Here is a 20,865-nt window from a genome sequence, read left to right as displayed (position 1 = left end):
TAGAAGATAAACATTACATCATTTGTTTACCAGTATACATTATGTCAACATAAACAAACAATGAAGTAGTATGTCCTTCTATTATGATAAGACCACTGTACTTATCAAATTATGAATAATAAGTAATATTCTTCCAAATTAAGGGGTAGTTGCATTAGTTGAAATGACTGGAAATCTGACTGTGGCTTTAAAATAAGAGGTCAGTGTTGTTAACTGCCAATGCTGATGCTCCTCCATTATTTGCGACAGTTTTGAGGAAGTTGGGGGCCAAACTAGCAAGGCAACATTTAGTCCCAGGGTATCATGCGGTTGCTTAAGACTTGTCCATCAGGATTGGCATACCTGTCCAAAAGTACTCGCACTAGTCTACGCCTACACCTCAACACCTCCTGTCAAGTACTTTAGTTGCACTTGCTGTCAAGAGCTGGGTGCCCAGGGTGTGTATGTCAGCAGTGTAAAAAGGCTTTCTGCATGCTTCCTGCTCTCCTTCAGCTGGACTGATCTGACAATAATTTGAAGTACAATCGTTTAAGCTAACTACTGAAAATTGCTTTCACCAGTCCAGTTATTTCACATCAGTGCAGATGAAGGAAATAAGATAAGGAGAGGAAATCACTTCAGAGTATTGATACTTAGGCCTAATTGTCTTTAAAAATGTTCCCTTTGGCAGATGTTACAGCCACATCTTCGGCTGGTGGTGGGGTGTGTTGGGGAGACTTCAGTAAGCACCCCATTTCTGCATCCAAAACCGGACCTATCAGCACCATCTATGTAGAGCCCCTCCCTCCCTCCTATCAGTCTATTTACCATCTTCACCAATCACAGGACCCCATTGGTAAGGCCATTAAAACACTTGTATGGCCATCTTTCCGAATGTCATGTTGAATGGTCTCCAAAGGCTAATAGTTAACTGACCTCCTTTATCAGGAGCCTTGATATGGTAGTTACTGGTTATTATTAGTATTAGAAGTTACCTCTCTCGATCTCTCTAATAATCCTATTATAAATGGGAGCAATATTTTGGGAACATTGCTCTCACCCATGCAGCTTGTCAGATCAGTGATTGTTTTGTTGAAGTAAGGAAGAATGTATGCTATTGGGAAGTGCTTCACAGAGCCATACACTAAGTGTACAAAACATTAAGAACAACTGCTCTTTTCATGACAGACTGGCCAGGGGCCTCATTTATTAACCGTGCGAATGTACAATATAGACCCCAAATCAAATCAAAAATTGAATCAAATTTGATTTGTCACATGCGCCGAATACAACAACAGTGAAATGCTTACTTACAAGCCCTTAACCAACAATGCAGTTGAGAAAAAAATGTGTTAAGAAAGTATTTACTAAAATAAACTGAAGTAAAAATAAAATTCAAATAAAAGGCCTATGTTACCTTGTGAGTATGAAACCATCACAGAGAAGGTGAGGAATTTATTATGCAATGATCATGGAAATTAAACGTGCGTGTGCCAGTTTTCACACAAAAGTTGGCATTTATAAAAACTGAACTTGACATGAGAATGTGCTCACCTTCCCACAAGCTTTAGACCATGCGTAAGCACAGTTTCTAGTGGTTGAAGTACTGCATTGCAAGCAGGCAAGTAGATTAGTATTTTCTGCAAATTGAGGATATGAACAAGTTAAACAGGTTAATAACAAGATGCAATCATTTGCCATTAGTGAGAAGAGAGAAAATCTATTTAGTTTGTTTTTGCATTTGAAAATAATAAGAAATAGCCATTTATTTCCAAAGCTATTATTTTTTTTAATTTCCATGATCATTGCATAATAAATTCCTCACCTTTTCTGTGATGTTTTCATACTCATGAGGTAGCATAGGCCTACAACAAGGATACCATTCGTCCCATCTCTGGTTTAATTGGACCTACTTCATAGTAGTAAATAGATAAGCTATTTCAAGTATTTTGCTCTATGCCATCTGATCCGAAGCGAAGTTTATTAACGGTGGAACAGGCGGTTGTAGCTTACGTCTGAATACTGTACTTTCACATTTCTCGAGGAGACAATATTGCATTTATACACAATCCATATTTTCATAACCATTGCAGAATAAATTTGTCACCTTTTCTGGCCATGATGGGTTCATATTCCCGAAGTAGCCATAGCCTACAACAAATTACCATGCGCATCTCTCATTTAATTGACCCTTCGCTAAGCCCCGCCCCAGAAAATTTGGGCAAACATATTTAATCTCTCCCTATCCCAGTCTGCTCTCCCCACATGCTTCAAGATGGCCACCATTGCTCCTGTAACCAAGAAAGCAAAAGTAACTGAACTAAATGATTATCGAGCCCTGGTGGGACATCTGTCATCATGACGTGCTTTGAGAGACTAGTCAAGGATCATATCGCCTTGCTTACCGCCCCAATAGATCCTCAGACGATGCCATCGCCATCGCACTGCACAATGCCTTATCCCATCTGGACAAGAGGAATACCGATGCAAGAATGGTGTTCATTGACTATAGCTCAGCATTCAACACCATAGTACCCCCCAAGCTCATCATTTAGCTCAAGGCCCTGGGTCTGAACCCTGCCCTGTGCAACTGGGTCCTGGACTTCCTGATGGGCCGCCCCCAGGTGCTGAAGGTAGGAAACAACAATTCCACTTCGCTGATCCTCAACACAGGGTCCCCACAAGGGTACGTGCTCAGCCTCCTCCTGTACTCACTGTTCACCCATGACTGTGTGGCCACGCACGCCTCCAACTCAATCATCAAGTTTATAAAGTTTGCAGACGACACAACAGTAGTAGGCTTGATTACCAACAATGGCGAGACAGCCTACAGGGAGGAGGTGAAGGCTCTGGGAGTGTGGTGTCAGGAAAATAACCGCTCACTAAACGTCAACAAAACAAAGGAGCTGATCGTGGACCTCAGGAAACATCGACGGAACCACAGTGGAGAAGGTGGAAACCTTCAAGTTCCTCGGCGTACACACCACTGACAAACTGAAATGGTCCACCCACACAGACAGTGTGGTGAAGAAGGCGCAACAGGCTGAAGAAATTTGGCTTGGCACCTAAAACCATCACAAACTTCTACAGATGCACAATTGAGAGCATCCTGTCGGGCTGTATCACCACCTGGTACGGCAACTGCACCGCCCGCAACCGCAGACCTCCCCAGAGGGTGGTGCGGTCTGCCCAACGCATCACCGGGGGCAAACTACCTGCCCTCCAGGATACCTACAGCACCCGATGTCACAGGATGGCCATAAAGATCATCAAGGACAGCAACCACTAGAGCCACTGCCTGTTCACCCCGCTATTATCCTGAAGGCAAGGTCAGTACAGGTGCATCAAAGCTGGGACCGAGAGACTGAAAAACAGCTTCTATCTCAAGGCCATCAGACTGTTAAATAGCTATCACTAGCACATTAGAGGCTACTGCCTATCTACATAGACTTGAAATCACTGGCCACTTTAATAATGGATCACATGTCATTTTAATAATGTTTACATATTTTGCATTACTCATCTCATATGTATATACTGTATTCTATTCTATTCTACTGCTCATCCATATATTTATATATTCTTAATTCCATTCCTTTACTTAGATTTGTGTGTATTGTTGAGAAATTGTTAGATATTACTTGTTAGATATTACTGCACTGTTGAAGCTAGAAACACAAGCATTTCGCTACACCCGCAATAACAACACTTGTATGTGACCAATACTATTTATTTATTTTTTAGTCGAGCCGTAGCAAATATGTATAGATATATATATATATATATTTATTTATTTATTTTTATTTTTTTATGGCACCCGAGACTCCTGTCATCTCAGTGAACCAATCCAGTGCGGAGGAAGAGACTCAAAGGCTCTGCGTGGTCAATCCGACATCTGAAGTGGCCTTACAGCATTTACTGTGATGCAGCCTCTGCAAACATCAGGGCTTTCATACTTCATGCGCTTAGCGGAGCAGAGATATTGTGAAGGAAGTTGTCAAGGAAGTGAGTTTGTGTTTATACAGGACGTTCTGCTCCCACCTATCTTCAACTAATCATGTCAATGCGGAGCTATATGGAGTGCTACGCATTGTTACAAAATTTGAGAGGCGCACAGCGAAGTGAGGCCATACGTAGCCAATGTGATTTATAGGATATTTATTTTTATCAGGATATTTTCTAATTGCAGGCTGCAATGTTTTTATTTGTTGGCTTTATGTAGGTTATTTTTACATAGTTGGCAATGGAAGTTACTTTTTAGATTATCATTTTCATTTAGATTTGGATAGAATTTTGATTAACCACATGGCAATGGTTTTGAGATATAAATGAAATGAAACTGTTCCATGAAAATGTGCATATGAAAACCATAACTGGCATGCAGATTGGTATTAGCATTCCACGTGAGAAAGGTTGCCGACTCCTCGTGTAGCCTATTACCGGCAACTTCAGGAGAATAATGGCAGAATCTACAAATGCCAGGAGGATGGTCGGGTCAGGCTGTTTTTTTTCTTCTAGTTATCTTGATTTCTGGCTCCCTCTTGAGTCATTTGTGTCTTATTTCATCAAACATTGCGCTTAAAGCATCAGACAAGCTCAATGCATATAGTTGATTTTATTAAAACACATAGGATGTGTCTGTATATGGAAAAACAGACAATTTTTGGGGGGACCAATCCATTGATCGAAAAGAACAGATTACTTTTCGTCTACCAAGATTATTCTTTCTCGGGGAGAGCCCTAGATTCCTCAAATGCAGAGCCTGTTTTGTTACATTGTTTATTAGCTAACTCAGTCTTATTGACCACTGAACATTGCTAAGACTAGCTAGCTAGCCAATTGAAAAAAAATATAGATTTGTTTTTATGCACATTAGCTAGCTAAGTTACCCATGTTATGAATACAACTCTCATCTGATGTCGACATCAGGAGTCGATTTGAGAGCACTAGTTAGCTCCAAAAGTGGTTAGTAGCCTAATGATTCAGCCATCCAGTGGCAAGCCTTCATTTTACCAGGTTCCTGTGAAGCAATTGTAATGACAGTCCACTACAACATACCAGAGAGTTTCTTGATTAGCAAGGGGTAGTCAGTGTTTAATTTCATTGTGTATTAAAAACACAGTTTGAGATCATTGTGAGGGGATTTTGCCAGTAGTTAGGGGAATTGGGCTTCCTGGGAAAATTTGGTCCGAGGTTGCAACAGTAACTAAGAGGGGCGGGGTTGAGCAAATGGTCAATTGGGCCTATTAGATACACTTTTATTTAAAGTAATTTGTTCTGTGCATCAGGAAGGAAGCATGGTTTATAACATACAGTAGAATTGAACAGCTGAACAGACTGTTGATATTTTGCATTGAAGTGTGTATGGCTACCACTGTAAGCAGACAATGTTTCAGAATTTGGGCAGTGCAGCATAAGCATAGGTTCGAGAAAAAGTCAATGCAAAACATTAGGCCCTATTAAATAAAATTCACAAATTGCAATTGTTGTCTTTCATAAACGTTTTGTCTGTCGGATAGCCTAGGCTTACAGCATATGTCACTACAAAAGTTTAACTTTCTGCCGTCATCTACAAAGACATTTGATCAAGTTCGCTATTGCTATTTCCTTTAGAAGACTGCCTCGGGTTAATTCTAATACTTCCAAAGTATACAGAAAATAAGGTCTCTATTGCCATAAAAGGTGAATAATGGGCATTTTTCAGGCAACATTTTTTGTATCATGTTTTTGATGTACTTTTTACCCCCCTTTCTCCCCAATTGGTAGTTACAGTCTTGTCCTATCACTGCTACTCCCTTACGGACTCGGGAGAGGCGAAGGTCGAGAGCCATGCGTCCTCCGAAACACGACCCTGCCAAGCCACACGGCTTCTTGACACACTGCTCACTTAACCCGGAAGCCAGCCGCACCAATGTGTTGGAGGAAACACCGTTTAGCTGGCGAAGTCAGCTTGCAGGCACTCAAAGTCAGCTTGCAGGTGCCCGAAGTCAGCTCCCAGGCTCCCGACCCGCCACAAGGAGTCGCTAGAGCGCGGTGTGACAAGGAAAATCCGACTCAGCCAAACCCTCCACTAACCCTGACGACACTGGGCCAATTGTGCGCCGCCTCATGGGTCTCCCAGTCACGGCCTGCTGTGACACAGCCTGGGATCGAACCCAGGTCTGTAGTGACGCCTCAAGCATTGCGATGCCGTGCCTTAGACCACTGCACCACTCGGGAGGCCTTTCAGGCAGAATTGTAATGCTTGTTTACGTGCACATTTTCAGGACGGCTCTGATTTATAACAGAAACATGCGTACGTATGGCATGCACCAAGTTTATAAATCTCAATTTTTGTACGTGCTCAGTCTTTTCAGAAATGCCACACACAGATATTTAGTGTGAAATTTACACAACGGTTATAAATGAGACCCCAGGTGAATCCATGTGAAAGCCATGATCCCTTAAATCCACTTCAATTAGTGTAGATGAAGAGGAGGAGACAGGTTAAAAATATATTTTTTAGCCTTGAGACATTGTGTATGTGTGCCATTCAGAGGGTGATTGGGCAAGACAACAGATTTAAGTGTCTTTGAATAGGTTATGGTAGTATGTGCCAGGCGCACCGGTTTGTGTCAAGAACTGCAACACTGCTGGGTTTTTCATGCTCAACAGTTTCCCATGTGTATCAAGAATAGTCCAGTACCCAAAAGACATCCAGCCAACTTGACACAACTTTTGGAAGCATTGGAGCGGGCATGGGCCAGCATCCCTGCAGAATGCTTTCGACACCTTATAGAGTCCAAGGAAGGTGTTTCTAATGTTTGGTATGCTCAGTTTATACTTTGTACTGCTCACTGATCACTTCCCTTTTTCTGGCCCTCCGCTGAGAGCAGCTGTGGATATGGAGGTGGTCCGACCCCAAGCTCCTATTACGGGGGTCATGAGTCTCCCCCATCCTCTGTACTGGCTCCAGGTCCTCTGGTTGCCAACCTCCAACCTGCCTGCCAGCACAGACGCCTCCCCTCCGCAGCACCCAGTGAGGCCAGCATGGGTGAGTCAACACACTTAACAGCGGGTGCCATTTGGTACGTTTTTTTAAACTTCATTAAACGGTGTCAGACACAGGTGCATAGGTTTTAAAGTCATATCACTCAAAAAGCTAAATCAAAGGATAAATACTCACACACTGTTGACGAGTTTGGAAAAATTAAACAGATGCTAATACCTTCATTGCTTTGTAATGATGAGTAACGTGCTGATTTCCTCTCCAGAGCTGGACAGCGGTGTCGACCCAGAGACTGGAGAGAGAGCCCAGAGATGACAACACCACTCTTCCGCTGTTTCTACTGGCCTGATCCTGGGGATCTGGGTCAGATATATTCAGTGTTGCAGATATAATTAATGTCTAGAACAGGTCAAGGGGTTTGGAACCTGGCTGTACAGGCTATCCCAATGTTGTGAAATACTTTTCACATCTCCTTTACATTGGTAGGTGAACAAGCTTTAAAAAGTATCCATCAAGGAATATGAGGGGATGTTTTTTTATTAGGGTGTATTGAGGCTTTTGGTACACTGCCATATGCTTCTGTACAGGGCAGGGAAAGGCACACCTTGAAATGGCATTTCATTGCTCCCTTTTCTCATATTCTGAGCCACTGGCCAGATGAGTTAACAAAGAAGGCTCCCTTCATATTGCTCAGGTCTTCTCAGGTCAGCGTATAGAGACGAAGCCCAGGAATCCATGCATTTGCACGGTCTGTTGACACGTACAGTACCAGTCAAAAGTTTGGACACACCTACTAATTCAAGGGTTTTACTATTTCCTACATTGTAGAATAATAGTGAAGACAACTATGACATAACACATCAAATCATGTAGTACCAAAAGTGTTTTTAACAAATCAAAATATCATCACCCTTTGCCTTGACAGCTTTGCACACAGGAATGCTTTTCCAACAGTCTTGGAGTTCCCACATATGCTGAGCACTTGTTGGCTGCTTTTCCTTCACTTTGCGGTCTAACTCATCCCAAACCATCTCAATTGGGTTGAGGTCGGGTGATTGTGGAGGCCAGGTCATCTGATGCAGCACTCCATCACTCTCCTTCTTGGTCAAATGGCCCTTACACAGCTGGAGGTGTGTGGTTGGGTCATTGTCCTGTTGAAAAACAAATGATAGTCCCAAACCAGATGGGATGGCGTATCACTGCAGAATGTGGTGGTAGCCATGCGGGTTAAGTGTGCCTTTAATTAAAAAATAAATCACTGACAGTGTCACCAGCAAAGCACCCCCACCAAGCTTCACGGTGGGAACCACATGCAGAGATCATCCGTTCACCTACACTGTCTCACAAAGATACGGCGGTTGGAACCAAAAATCTCAAATTTGACTCATCTGACCAAAGGACATATTTCCACCGGTCTGATGTCCATTGCTCGTGTTTCTTGGCCTAAGCCAGTCTCTAATTGTCCTTTAGTGGTTTCTTTGCAGCAATTCGACCACGAAGGCCCAATTCACGCAGTCTCCTCTGAACAGTTGATGTTGAGGTGTCTGTTACTTGAACTCTGAAGCATTTATTTGGGCTGCAATTTGAGGCTGGTAACTCTAATGAACTTATCCTCTGCAGCAGAGGTAACTCTGGGTCTTCCTTTCCTGTGACAGTCCTCTTGAGAGCCAGTTTCAAAGGGCTTGAAGGTTTTTGCTACTGCACTTGAAGAAACTTTCAAAGTTCTTGGCATCTTCCGTATTGACTGACCATGTATTAACATAATGGACCCCTTTGCTTATTTGAGCTGTTCTTGCCATAATATGGACTTAGCCCCATTTGGTAAAAGACCATCTTCCTTATAACCACCCCTACCTAGTCACAACTGATTGGCTAAAACACATTGAAAGAAATTCCATAAAATGTTCTAAAAACACTTAAAGCAAACCTGTTAATTGAAATGCATTCCTGAGGACTACCTCATGAAGCTGGTTGAGAGAATGCCTTGACAGCTTTGCGTACTCTTGGCAAAGGGTGCCGAAATTTTGATTTGTTAAAAACACTTTTGGTACTACATGAGTCGGTCATAGTTGTCTTCACTATTATTCTACAATGAATTAAAGAAAAACCCTGGAATGAGTAAGTGTCCAAACCTGACTGGTACTGTATTATTGTAAAGTTAAACATACTGAGGGGGAAAAAAAGTAAACCATGACCTATCACATGGTTTTATGACTTCCTTAAAGGCCTATTCAACACGGCCAGGGATGGGAGTTAAGACCCAGATAAAATAGAACATTCTGACATAACCAGAAGTAACATTTTATTATCTGTTGTGTACTCAGATCTTGTTTTTCAATATGATGTGGTGAATTGCAATGTTTTTTCATGAATTTAACTTTAATAAAGCTGAAGAGGATCTTATGGCAGTTGCTCATTGAGAAACCTAACCTTAAAAAGGCTCAAAACAGAACCTGTTTTCACTTTAACTGGGTACTACAGTGCTATAAACAATACTCATGATAGATACTCATTTGGCAGATACTCATCTGCCATGACAAGAGATACAATGAACCGAGTGAGTCAGACAGCATTCAATTAGAATTTTATAGCAAATCAAAAACACATGGCTACGGCGTACGCTTGACTATCGACACACACTTGGTTGACAATCCAGGCCAAACATTGTGTTTTTGGAAAATAGCATCCCAAAAGAGAACAGTAGGCTGTACGCTACCACAGTCTGCCCACTGGTCTAGCAACCCATTCCTTTCCTCCCCCCATCTTCACTCAGCTCCCTGTCCTCCTCCAGCCTGGTCATCACCTTTCTTCTTGATTCCAGAGACAATGTCATCAATGCGGAGCAGCAAGATGGCCGTCTGAAAGGCAAGAAGAGACCAATATTACATTAGTGGGGTTCACTGAAACCTTTGTTTATTCAAATCATAAAACAAAAAGACTAAATGTGCTCTGAGTTTCATTGTATTCACTTTGATGTGAAGGAGATGAGGCACTGGGAAGCACTCAACCTTTTTAGAGTAGTAGAAGTGAAAATGTTCTTGCATGGTGTCTGACTGCATTCACTACAGACAAAGTAACACAGAATTCGTCCATGCCTTGTACAATATTTTTTAAACATGCAAGCATTTGATGCGGATATATTTGACATGAATATCACTTTCAACAGCAGCCCATTGGCCCCTCTTACCTCCACAGCAGTCTTGTAAGTCTGGGCCTTCACAGCCAGCGGCTCACAGATGCCAAGCTCCATCATGTCTGCCAAGGTGCCAGTCTCTCCGTTCACACCCCATGATGCACAGGCCTCCAGGGTGTGCTTGGCCTACAGAGGGGGGTAAGATTAACCTCTAGGGTAGGGGGCAGTATTTTCACGGCCGGATAAAAAAACGTACCCGATTTAAACTGGTTACTACTCTTTTCCAGAAACGAGAATATGCATATAATTGGTAGATTTGGATAGAAAACACTAAAGTTTCTAAAACTGTTTGAATGGTGTCTGTGAGTATAACAGAACTCATATGGCAGGCCAAAACCTGAGAAGATTCCATACAGGAAGTGCCCTCTGACCATTTCTTGTACTTCTGTGGCATCTGTCGAAAATACAGCATCTCTGCTGTAACGTGACAATTTCTAAGGCTCCCATAGGCTCTCTGAAGGCGCCAGAAAGTGGAATGAGATCTCTGCTGTCTCTAGGCTAGGTACAGGAGCGCTGTTTGTGAGTGGTCAGGCTGGTGGCTCAGAGACAGGAGATGCGCGGCCCCGAGAAATGGCCATGTTTTTCTTTCAGCCTTTGAACGAAAACGTCGCCCGGTTGGAATATTGTCGCTATTTTACGAGAAAAATAGCATAAAAATTGATTTTAAACAGCGTTTGACATGCTTCTAAGTACGGTAATGGAATATTTTGAAATGTTTTGTCACGACATGCGTCCGCGCGTCACCCTTCGGATAGTGACCTGAACGTACGAACAAAACAGAGGTATTTGGATATAACTATGGATTATTTTGAACCCAAACAACATTTGTGGTTGAAGTAGAAGTCCTGGGAGTGCATTCTGACGAAGAACAGCAAAGGTAATCCAATTTTTCTAATAGTAATTCTGAGTTTACTGAGCCTCGATGTTGGCGAGTGTCTGTTTAGCTAGCCTTGATGGCCGAGCCATCTACTCAGAATATTGCAAAAGTGCTTTTGCCGAAAAGCTATTTTAAAATCTGACACTGCGATTGCATAAAGGAGTTCTGTATCTATAATTGTTATGTTTTTTGTCAAAGTTTATCGTGAGTAATTTAGTAAATTCACCGGAGGTGTTCGGTGGGTATGCTAGTTCTGAACGTCACATGCTAATGTAAAAAGCTGGTTTTTGATATAAATATGAACTTGATTGAACAAAACATGCATGTATTGTATAACATAATGTCCTAGGAGTGTCATCTGATGAAGATCAAAGGTTAGTGCTGCATTTAGCTGTGTTTTGGGTATTTGTGATGCATGCTAGTTGCTTGAAAAATGGCTGTGTGATGATTTCTGGCTGGGTACTCTCCTAACATAATCTAGTGTTTTGCTTTCGCTGTAAAGCCTTATTTGAAATCGGACAATGTGGTTAGATTAACGAGAGTCTTGTCTTTAAAATGGTCATATGTTTGAGAAATTGAAGTTATAGCATTTAAGGTTTTTGTATTTCGCGCCACTCAATTCCACTGGCTGTTGACTAGGTGGGACGATTTCGTCCCACATACCCGAGAGAGGTTAATAAAACAATTCTGCAGTGCCCAACAAAATGACAAAGGTGCATATTTTAGAGTAAACACACGTACCCTGAGAGAGGTGAGCACGCGGATGGTGGAGGCTCCACAGTTTTGGATGAGTGTACGGGGGATAACCTCCAGGGCCTGGGCCACGGCACGGTAGGGCCACTGCTCCACCCCGGTCAGGGTCTTGGAACGCTCCATCAGCCTCTTGGACACGGCCATCTCCACCGCCCCGCCTCCAGGGAGTAGAGATGGGTCCAGTAGCACGTTACGACACACCTGCATGGCATCCTGCAAGTTACGCTCCACCTCCTGAGGGACAGAGAGAAACACATTATCAACACTATGTTTGAATCCACAATGAAGCATTGAGAGTGATAGCATACCATGAGGATCATTCATCCTGCCTGGTTACGGTCTGCCTGAAAATGAGTTGATTCTGCCGTAACGGAGACATCTTGCCATATTCTTTGTGCATGAGGGGTAACTTGTTACGTACAGCCAGTATCTCTTTGCTGGCTCCTCTCAGCAGGATGGTGCAGGCTTTGGGGTCTTTGCACTCTGTGACGAAGGTGAAGTACTCGTCTCCAATCTTCTTGATCTCAAACAGGCCGGCGCCGGTTCCCACGTCCTCCTCACGCAGCTCGTCTGTACGGCTGGCGATGCGAGCCCCACATGCCCTGAGGAGGAGGATAATGATATCAGCGTTAATAGTCAGTTACCAGACAATTTAAAAGGATTAATAGTCATCACATCTTCAGAATACTGTGTGGAATGGACCTTACCTTGAAATGCGGTTGTTGTCAGTCTTTCTGACGCGGCGGATGGCTGTGATGTTGGCCTTCATCAGATAGTGCTGTGCCAGGTCTGGGGAGATGAGCGGAGAGATGAGTTTCTCTGGTCAGTGCAGGGGGAGCTTTGGAGGATTAAGAGCAGTTTCTAGAGAATTTTACATAGTGTGTGTGTGTGTGTGTGTGTGTGTGTGTATGTGTAGTACCTGAGATGCCCTTCTCAGTGAAGATAAGGTCTGGCTTGAGGCGGATGATGTCTTCACAGATAGTCTGGATATACTCTTCCTCCATCTGAAGGATCCTGGAAAAGTCTTCCTCACGTGTGATCTCAATGTCAGTCTGCATAGGAACACAACACTTATTGGCTAGTACCTGCTACTGTTATGCTTATACTGCATGTGTGTGCTGGTAATTCATTTGTGTGCATGACTGTACATGCGTTTTCAATACCTGGCTCTCGCCCTTCTTGTACTCCAGGGAGCAGTCCAGCAGAATGATGCGGGGGTTCTTGATCATTCTGCGCATGCGGGGGTGAGTGACGTCCTTGTTGACCATCACGCCTTTTAGCACACATGAGTCCTCAATGAAGCCACCAGGCACCTATAACCATAGCAAAACCACGAGGAATCAACCAACCTGGTGTGTCATTTTCCCAATGACCACACCTCTGTCACCGATGTCAATCTTGTAACTGCAAGACATTTAACGCATACGTTAAAGCTTACCTTCTCCACTTTGGCGTACAGCTTAATGTTGATCTCCTTGCGTCCGTGCTCCTCCAACTCAACAGTGCGCACAGCATCCAGGGCAATATTACACGCCATGGTAGACCAACGGCTCAAGGCCTTGGTGCAGATGGCGGAGTTGATGATCTTCAGCATCTGCGCCCTGTCATTCACGTCCACCGGGGTGCTGGGAGGGAACAGAGACAGCCGGTCAATAGAACGGAGTGTAAAAGTTTGCGAAGGAGAATTGACTGTGTAAGTGAATGCAATCTATACCTGATGTCTTTGAGCATGTCGAGCATGTCATCCAGGGCGTGTCTGTAGGCACTAATGATGACTGTGGGGTGCATCTGCTGCTCCAGGAACTGCTCTGCTACAGACAGCATTTCTCCAGCTGGAGCCAGACCAAAGATTGAAGAAGAATGTTAACCAAGAGCCGTTTTAAAATGTGCACACTCAGTACGATGGCTCAGAGGACGATTGATGATGCGTAAGAATCAACGTGGCCCTCTCAGAGTAGGAGCGCCACAACATCCAATCCTAAATAGCCCGAAGCTCAAAAGGGTACATTCACTATGTTGAAGAGGTTGACGGGATCCCAGTGAAATGAAATACTTCCACTACCAGGCCACTCACCGAGGATGATGACTGACGTGGTGCCGTCTCCCACCTCTTCATCCTGGGTGCGGCTGATCTCAATCATGGACTTGGCTGCCGGGTGCTGCACTTGGATCTGTGTTTGTTTATAAGAAAGGTAACTTGAACAGACCTGAATTTGTTTACATTCACCATCTTCCAAAGCAGTGTAAGGGTGCTGATGGGAAATGTAGTGCAGAAACCTCACCTCTCGGAGGATGGCGTTGCCATCGTTGGTCATGACAATGCCGCCCATGGGGTCTAGCAGCATCTGTTAATAGATGGGGAAAGGTTAAGACAGTTCTATTTTGGCATCACTTTGGGATTTAAGTATCTAAGGGCCAGGAATACCTTCATCATGGCTCTTGGTCCCAGGCATGTTCTAATGACATCTGCTATTGCCTGTAAAATTGGACTTCGTAAGGCTGCAGGAATTTGTCATGTTTCATTACTACAATTAACAAACGTCAGAAAAAAATTATGGGGTAATGGGATGGGGAAGTCGGAGAGTTGCGTCATCTTTACCTTTGCTGCACCGATGTTCCCTTTCTGAACCTTGCGTCCAGACTCTCTTTTCATATTCTGGCCTGAAGAGAGAAGATTATTGAGGTGGCCTACGCTCAAAATGACTGACCATGATGCTGCGGTTTGTACAGTGTATTTGGCAACTTGACCAAAATTGTAGGCCAATAAGTGTGTAGTTAGAAGTACATTTAATTTCTGAACTTACATTAGCAAGATTTCTGCACCATCGTTACCTACCGTTTTGCCACTGCCCGAACCAGCTACTGAGACCATCCCCCCAAAACGAGACGCCAGAGAAATAACTCACCTTAAATCAAGCTAGTATGGCAGCTAGCAAATTAGTATCCATTAAAAATGACCCGAATGGTTTGTTAACTACGTTAGATGATGTGCATACCATTACCAAATAGAACACTAACAGAAAAGCATCCCTGTTTATCCCCCAGATTGAATAAAAGTTGATTGTTCCGCTAACTACGCAGCATGACTATCACTAGCTAGCTAGGCCCGAACCCCGTGCATAACATCGCATGAATGAAAAAGCTCACAAATGTAGCAAGACGTAGAATACACGTAAAACACTTCTGTATTAAATTAATTGATAAATGTTGTAACTTTGTTTATCACTCACTCAACACGACGATTGGTCTTCCCATCATTTTGGCAGCGTGCGTTGATCAACCGGCTACCAAGTTCTCAAACGCAGCACAGGAAAGGCTGAATTGTTTGTGGCTGGGCGGGTTGGGCAAAAAAATGGCCAATTAAGGACAAGGAAATTTTGATGAACAGCCGTACAACCCAATCTGCGTGACTACGAAAGAGGAAGTCGCCAGTGGGCGCTATCTTCAAGTTGATAGTTTTCCTCGTGTAATTACACTATCAAATCAAATCCTATGTTGCGGTACATATTTGGACATTATATAGAAACCCAATAAATGACCAGCTCTGTGGTATCAATTATATGCATGAAGGCTTAAAGCTACCTGTATCTTCAAACGTTTAGCTACATTTACTAGGCTTACCATTTGGTGCTCTTAACGGAACTGTGGGCAGTGCATAATTCCGTATAACCTTCATCGCTGTTACACGCACAGGTATTGCATTTTGGGATATGTAGTCCAGAAAGAAACAAGCCCATTCTGTGACGTCTTTTGTTATTTATCAAATAATACCCATGCATTGGACATATTGCCCGATCTCCATGTTGATAACTCTCTTTTCATGTAAGAAAATTATTTCAGTAAATAAAAATCTAAATGAGATGTAACAGTCAAATGTGATGTAAAACATAAATCTCAGAAGAGGGGCTAGCTGATGTAACTACATTCTATGAAAAATAAATAATACCAATAAATATCACTGTAATTTGATAACAAATAAACAGATGTCTCTAATAAAACGTACTAATATGTGGATTATGTGCTATATTGTGTATGTAACACAAAATAAAATAGAGTGATATGGAGTGTATTATAGTATGTAAAAATCAAATGGAGTTCAATGTGATAAATTCAGTACAATGAGGGGACATTTCAAACTTTAAGGTTGCCTCTCCTCAAGAAGAGCAAGTGAGATGCTTGGCATAAAAGGCAACTGAAATCTAAGCCTGTCCATTGTGCTTCAGTAGTCTTCACCCTATTTTCACACAAAAATAGATAAGAGTGTCTGCTAAATCAGTTTCCCAAACACGGTCCCTTTTACCCTCTTTTTCTCCCTCATCGCTGCAACTCCCCAACGGGCTCGGCAGGCGAAGGTCGAGTCATACATCCTCCGAAACATGACCCACCAAAACACGCTTCTTAACAACCGCCCGCTTAACCAGGAAGCCAGCCGCACCAATGTGTCATAGGAAACACCGTTCAACTGACATCAGCCTGCAGGCACCCGGCCAGCCACAAGGAGTCACTAGAGCGCAATGAGCCAAGTAAAGCCCCCCCGGCCAAACCCTCCCATAACCCGGACGACGCTGGGACAATTGTGCGCCGCCCTATGGGACTCCCGATAACGGCCGGTTGTGATACAGCCCGGGATCGAACCCGGTTCTGTAGTGACGCCTCAGTGCCTTAGACCGCTTCGCCACTCGGGAGGCCCCTGTATCAGATATTTGATTACATTTTTATCTATTTGCTTAGCAGACACTTTTTTCTTTGTACGTGTAAGCAACTTCGCAAAAACTGTTACACATAATTTTTCCTTTTCTACATTTATCTATAGTCTGACTGAGGTACCTTACTCAGAGTCAAGGACGCTACACTAGTATGCCTTTCTTGGGAATATTAAATCGCAACCATCAAGTCACCAGTTTAATGGCAAAGCCAATCTGCACGTGTGCTGCCTATTACTGTGCTTGCAGATGCTCCATCCTCTCACATTGAGAACATTACTCTTTTGAAGTTCCAAGAAAAAACTGCTGATTGTTTAATTTAGAAGTCCTCTATGTTATGAGTATTCAGTGTTGCTGGTAAGGCACAGAAACCCAAAGGAGATATTCTGGTCTGAAACTGTGTGTTGCAATGGGTGGCTCCTTTTTTCCCCCTCATAGTTCATGTCTTCTGCTTCATTGCCAGTCCACTCATCCCTTGTTTTTTCTTTCTTTCTCTTCATTGCGCTCTCACAAGTCTTCTCTGGCAGTGCCCAGGACAAGGGGATGTGTGGCCTCCTCCTTCAGGTAGTTGAGGAAATCATTCACCTCACGGCCACCCTATTGACAGATACGGATGGTTAAAACAGTGAAGGAATGTATCAGAATATTGATTACAGAGCATTAAGTGTTATTTTGTCCATGTCCTTTGGAGGAGGAAAAGTGGTGTTGTAGCCTAACCTCGTATTTCCGAGGTTGGTCCTTCTGTCCTGCTGGGACGAAGAAAATAGTGGGGAAACTGGGAAGAAGGACAACAACAGATGAGATTAAAATAGCAGATCACAGAGTAGTGACTTGAAAGAGACAAAAATCAAACTACATAAGAAGAAGTAGAGGCTCACCCCTGGACATCGTAGGTTGGAGGAACATCGTTAGCGGTGGCATCCATCTTTGCTATAACAATGTGGGTGTCGGCAGACAACTGAAATGAAGAAGAAAAGAAAAATCTAAATAATGAGCGTCGGGATGATGGTTTGTAACTTTCAAAACCAGCTAAGCAACACTTGCAGATGTGAACTTCACCTGTTCCCCAAGCTCTGTGTATTTGGGCTCCAGGCTTTTGCAGTGTCCACACCAGGGTGCATAAAACTCCACCAGCACGTCCTTGGAAGGGTTGTTCACTATCTCCTCAAAGTTGTCTGCCACCACCACCTGCAGAGGCAAAAGGTTTTGTTTAAATGTCTTCCTACCATATTTGAAAGCGACAAACGTTTGTTGGTTCTATTCCGCACACCTTGACTGGGCCGTCGTTGTTTTCGGAAGCAGCCTCTGACTTGACCTGCCTCTTCAGTTTACCAGCAAAGTAGTCCTCCAAGAACCTCTCCAGGGATTTCCCGTCCCGTCTGCAACGGACGGACAGATGAGCAGTGTGACAGCTGGCCAGACTGCATAAGGAAGGGTCTGTGATGGTCATGTGTTATTGTAACTCACGTGAACTCCTCCTGCATGCTGTACTTGTGGCCCTCCCTGTTCCTGATGGTGATGAGAGGCAGCTCTCCCCCGTCGGACGGCCCCAGGCCAAACTCCTCCTCCAGCTCTTCCTGGAACTCAGCCCTGTTGGCCACAGCGTAGCTCAGCCCCCGAGACTGGAACTGAGTGGCCACTTTCATCACTCTAGGGAGAGAGAAGGGGTAGTGAAAGAGTGATGGAGAGAGAAAAGAGAGAGGTAGGTATCAGGTAAGAGCAGTTTCTTTCCCCGTGCTGTGGCCCTCACCATCTGGCCATCAGGTTCATAGGGACTATGTGACTTTGCGCCATGCCATCGTCATTCTGTAAAACCTATAACCGCACTATACTGCAATTGCACTTTGTACACCTCTGAACAACACTACATATACACACACACGTCACGGTAGCATCCCTCCCCGTGCATAGATTGATAAATTCCTACTGTAAATTGTATATCCTTACTGTAAATCAGCGTATAATGTAGAGTTCTTTGCTTACTTATTTATATTGTATGTAGACTTTGTGCAAATTCCCCTATCTGTATATTGTCTATAGATGGCAGCACCATTTCACCGAGTCAAATTCCAGGTATGTGTAAATGTAATTGGCGAATAAAGGTGATTCTGAAAGGAGAGCAGCTCACCTGTTCCTCCAGTAGTTGGTGCCCTTGATGTTGCGGAGGTAATCCACGTCGTAGTAGGCCACCAGCAAGTCCCGTCCCCTCATGTTCTCTCTGTTCTCAGCAGTCAGATGGGGGCACAGCCCAAACACATTATCTCTGATGAATTGACGGAGAGAGGCGGTAGAGACAGCCTCATCAGACTTGACCAAGCTGTCCTCAAACTTGCTGTTGAGTCGTGGGGGCCGAAAGAGCACCACCGTGCTGGTTAAGAGAGACACGAGGAGAGTGACATCACTACAAGTTACTACTACTTGGCAATAATCTATGATGTCATATCCAACTAATGTGCCCTCATAGTCTAGTGACCAGAGGGCTGAAGGTTCAGAACCCAGGTGGGATTATATTTAAGGAGGGCTACAGCACATACTCTGATTCCACACCGTGTTTGAGGCCCAGGCTCAGGTCTGTAGTGTGGGCAAAGCGGTGGCTGTCTCTCATGGCACTAGACGCCTTCAGAAACTCAGCCATCTGAGAGCTGTCAACACCTGAGAAAAAACCTGACGCAGGGAGGGAGAATAAGTCACTCAAATAGTTCACAAAAAATATATATTTTTAAATACAAAAACATTTATGCAATTGTTTTATTTCAATAGACTAAAGGATCTCTACTTGGCTGTGATTAATAAAAGTGAACTCACCAACCACACTGGCATCAAAATTGTTGACAAATGCATCCAGGTCTCTCCCATTGTGCAGAGGAACGGAACTGGGACCTGCCTGTTTTTTCATGTAGCTCACAATGCCATCTATGGGAACATGGGACAACATTAGATGAGTCATACATACACTAAAACACAAAACACAAACCAGAACAGCAATGATTTTAAAGTAGACACCTGCACTCCTGGGTCCATCATAAGCAGCAAAGTCCTCTCCATTGCGGAAGATTTTGAGTGTGGGGTACCCATTGACCCCAAAACGTCCACATGTCTCAGAGTTCACTGTGCAGTCTACCTGGGGAAAATGACAAAAACCATTTATCAATATACTGTTAAATTGCAGTGCATTCAGAGTGGCGGTATGCAGAAGCAGCCCTGATGTTAAAGCTACTGTGGGAACTGATCTCAATTCACCAACAAATATATAAGAAAAGTGACAACTATCATGTACAGTTGACACCCAAATTTTCAAGCAATACCAATCCTGTGGAACAAAAACTGGCGAAAAAAGAAATGGATTGTAACTAATATAGATGCAAGGAAATACAATGCATCCTCTGGGGTATCGTGTGTGGACAAACTAGTATACTCACTTTAGCTAAAGACACTGTCCCTTTTAGTTTTGTTGCTGCAGTTTCATATTCTGGGGCTAGTTGCTGGCAGTGACCACACCTGGAAGAGAGATGAGATGAAGGGAGGCGCCATACAAAGAAAAGGAAGAGAATGATCAAATGTCACATGGGAAAAATGCTAGAGGCGTGTGACAGCTGAGATATCAGGTGGCTCAGAAAAGTGTATAAGAGAGACCTAGTCATAATCCAGTACTCAAATATGTCAGAGCAGAATGCACTTACTCAAGTCATGACTCCAATTATAGCTAACTAGATCCAATTATAGCTAACGGGATTTAGTGTCAGTTCACTCTCAGAAGTGAACTGGTAGTGTAATAGCTAACACGATATATCTAGCTAGAATTAGCATGCACGGTTTATGGCGAAAGTAATAATTTAACACTTAGTTTGAATTGAGCAGACACATTGAGTCAAGATAGCGAGCTAGAGAGTAAGACAGTTTTATCGGCTAACGTTAGCTGCAGTTCTAAATGTCAAGTTAATCTACAACAGTGTGCGGCATAATGGATTTTAAAATCAGGAATGCATTTGTATTTACTATACATGTTTAGATGGCTGTCGTTTCTTGCATGCTAATGAATTAGCTACAAAGCTAGCTATAACACTGCTTACCAAGGCGCGAAGAATTCTACCAGCACAGTCTCGTACTCTGCTACCGTGTAATGGAAATCAGAATCCCCGAGCTCGAGCACGTCGCTGGCGGCTACAAAGACGTTCTGCTGAGCCAACGCAAAAAGCAAGAACATGCGAAATGGACCCAAGGTACCCATCTCAGCAGAATTAAGTGCTCCCAATAACGATATACTGTAGCTGATATCCTCTGCTTTTCACTACCTCACTGCTCTGCATTCAAGCTCACTGCCGGGAGTGTAGTAGAGCCGTGACGTGACCAAGAACATCTGTGTGGGTCTAGT

The 20,865-nt window shown here is 43.5% G+C and overlaps 2 protein-coding genes and 1 non-coding gene across 3 annotated transcripts; all 3 read right to left on the bottom strand.

The window, feature by feature from the left end:
- Positions 1 to 9,535: 9,535 nt before the first annotated feature.
- On the bottom strand, positions 9,536 to 15,430 carry LOC106580348 (T-complex protein 1 subunit gamma). The gene is made up of 15 exons (XM_014161290.2): positions 15,412 to 15,430; positions 15,021 to 15,121; positions 14,390 to 14,451; positions 14,216 to 14,266; positions 14,073 to 14,135; positions 13,865 to 13,961; positions 13,505 to 13,622; positions 13,229 to 13,415; positions 12,954 to 13,103; positions 12,710 to 12,842; positions 12,498 to 12,579; positions 12,212 to 12,392; positions 11,779 to 12,024; positions 10,155 to 10,286; positions 9,536 to 9,825 (listed from the first exon to the last, which is right to left on the bottom strand). Exons 2-15 carry the CDS (start codon positions 15,046 to 15,048, stop codon positions 9,733 to 9,735), a joined length of 1,623 nt encoding a protein of 540 aa, XP_014016765.1. The 5' UTR covers positions 15,049 to 15,121; positions 15,412 to 15,430; the 3' UTR covers positions 9,536 to 9,732.
- On the bottom strand, positions 9,925 to 10,062 carry LOC123739761 (small nucleolar RNA SNORA15). Its single transcript, XR_006767918.1, has one exon. It is a non-coding gene; the product is annotated as a small nucleolar RNA SNORA15 (small nucleolar RNA).
- A 101-nt stretch (positions 15,431 to 15,531) lies between the features above and the next one.
- pdia7 (protein disulfide isomerase family A, member 7) lies at positions 15,532 to 20,863 on the bottom strand. Its single transcript, XM_014161251.2, has 12 exons — positions 20,564 to 20,863; positions 19,913 to 19,991; positions 19,497 to 19,614; positions 19,299 to 19,406; positions 19,028 to 19,157; positions 18,622 to 18,861; positions 17,961 to 18,143; positions 17,764 to 17,872; positions 17,553 to 17,681; positions 17,372 to 17,451; positions 17,211 to 17,268; positions 15,532 to 17,090 (listed from the first exon to the last, which is right to left on the bottom strand). The coding sequence occupies exons 1-12, from the start codon at positions 20,719 to 20,721 to the stop codon at positions 17,001 to 17,003; spliced, it is 1,482 nt and encodes a 493-aa protein (XP_014016726.1). The 5' UTR covers positions 20,722 to 20,863; the 3' UTR covers positions 15,532 to 17,000.
- Positions 20,864 to 20,865: the final 2 nt, after the last annotated feature.

This window comes from Salmo salar, chromosome ssa02 (assembly GCF_905237065.1).
Source record: "Salmo salar chromosome ssa02, Ssal_v3.1, whole genome shotgun sequence".
In the NCBI taxonomy this organism is placed as follows: domain Eukaryota; kingdom Metazoa; phylum Chordata; class Actinopteri; order Salmoniformes; family Salmonidae; genus Salmo; species Salmo salar.
This window is presented reverse-complemented; position numbering and strand designations above follow the sequence as displayed.

Coding starts and splice junctions, on each gene's coding strand:
- pdia7 (XM_014161251.2), bottom strand. CDS start 20,721: ATGGGTACCTTGGGTCCATTTCGCATGTTCTTGCTTTTTGCGTTGGCT. Junction 19,992..20,563: donor GTAGAATTCTTCGCGCCTTG/GTAAGCAGTGTT, acceptor TCTCTCTTCCAG/GTGTGGTCACTGCCAGCAAC. Junction 17,682..17,763: donor ACAACGACGGCCCAGTCAAG/GTGTGCGGAATA, acceptor TTGCCTCTGCAG/GTGGTGGTGGCAGACAACTT.
- LOC106580348 (XM_014161290.2), bottom strand. CDS start 15,048: ATGATGGGAAGACCAATCGTCGTGTTGA. Junction 13,416..13,504: donor GACATGCTCAAAGACATCAG/GTATAGATTGCA, acceptor GTTCCCTCCCAG/CACCCCGGTGGACGTGAATG. Junction 10,287..11,778: donor GCGTGCTCACCTCTCTCAGG/GTACGTGTGTTT, acceptor CCCCCTCTGTAG/GCCAAGCACACCCTGGAGGC.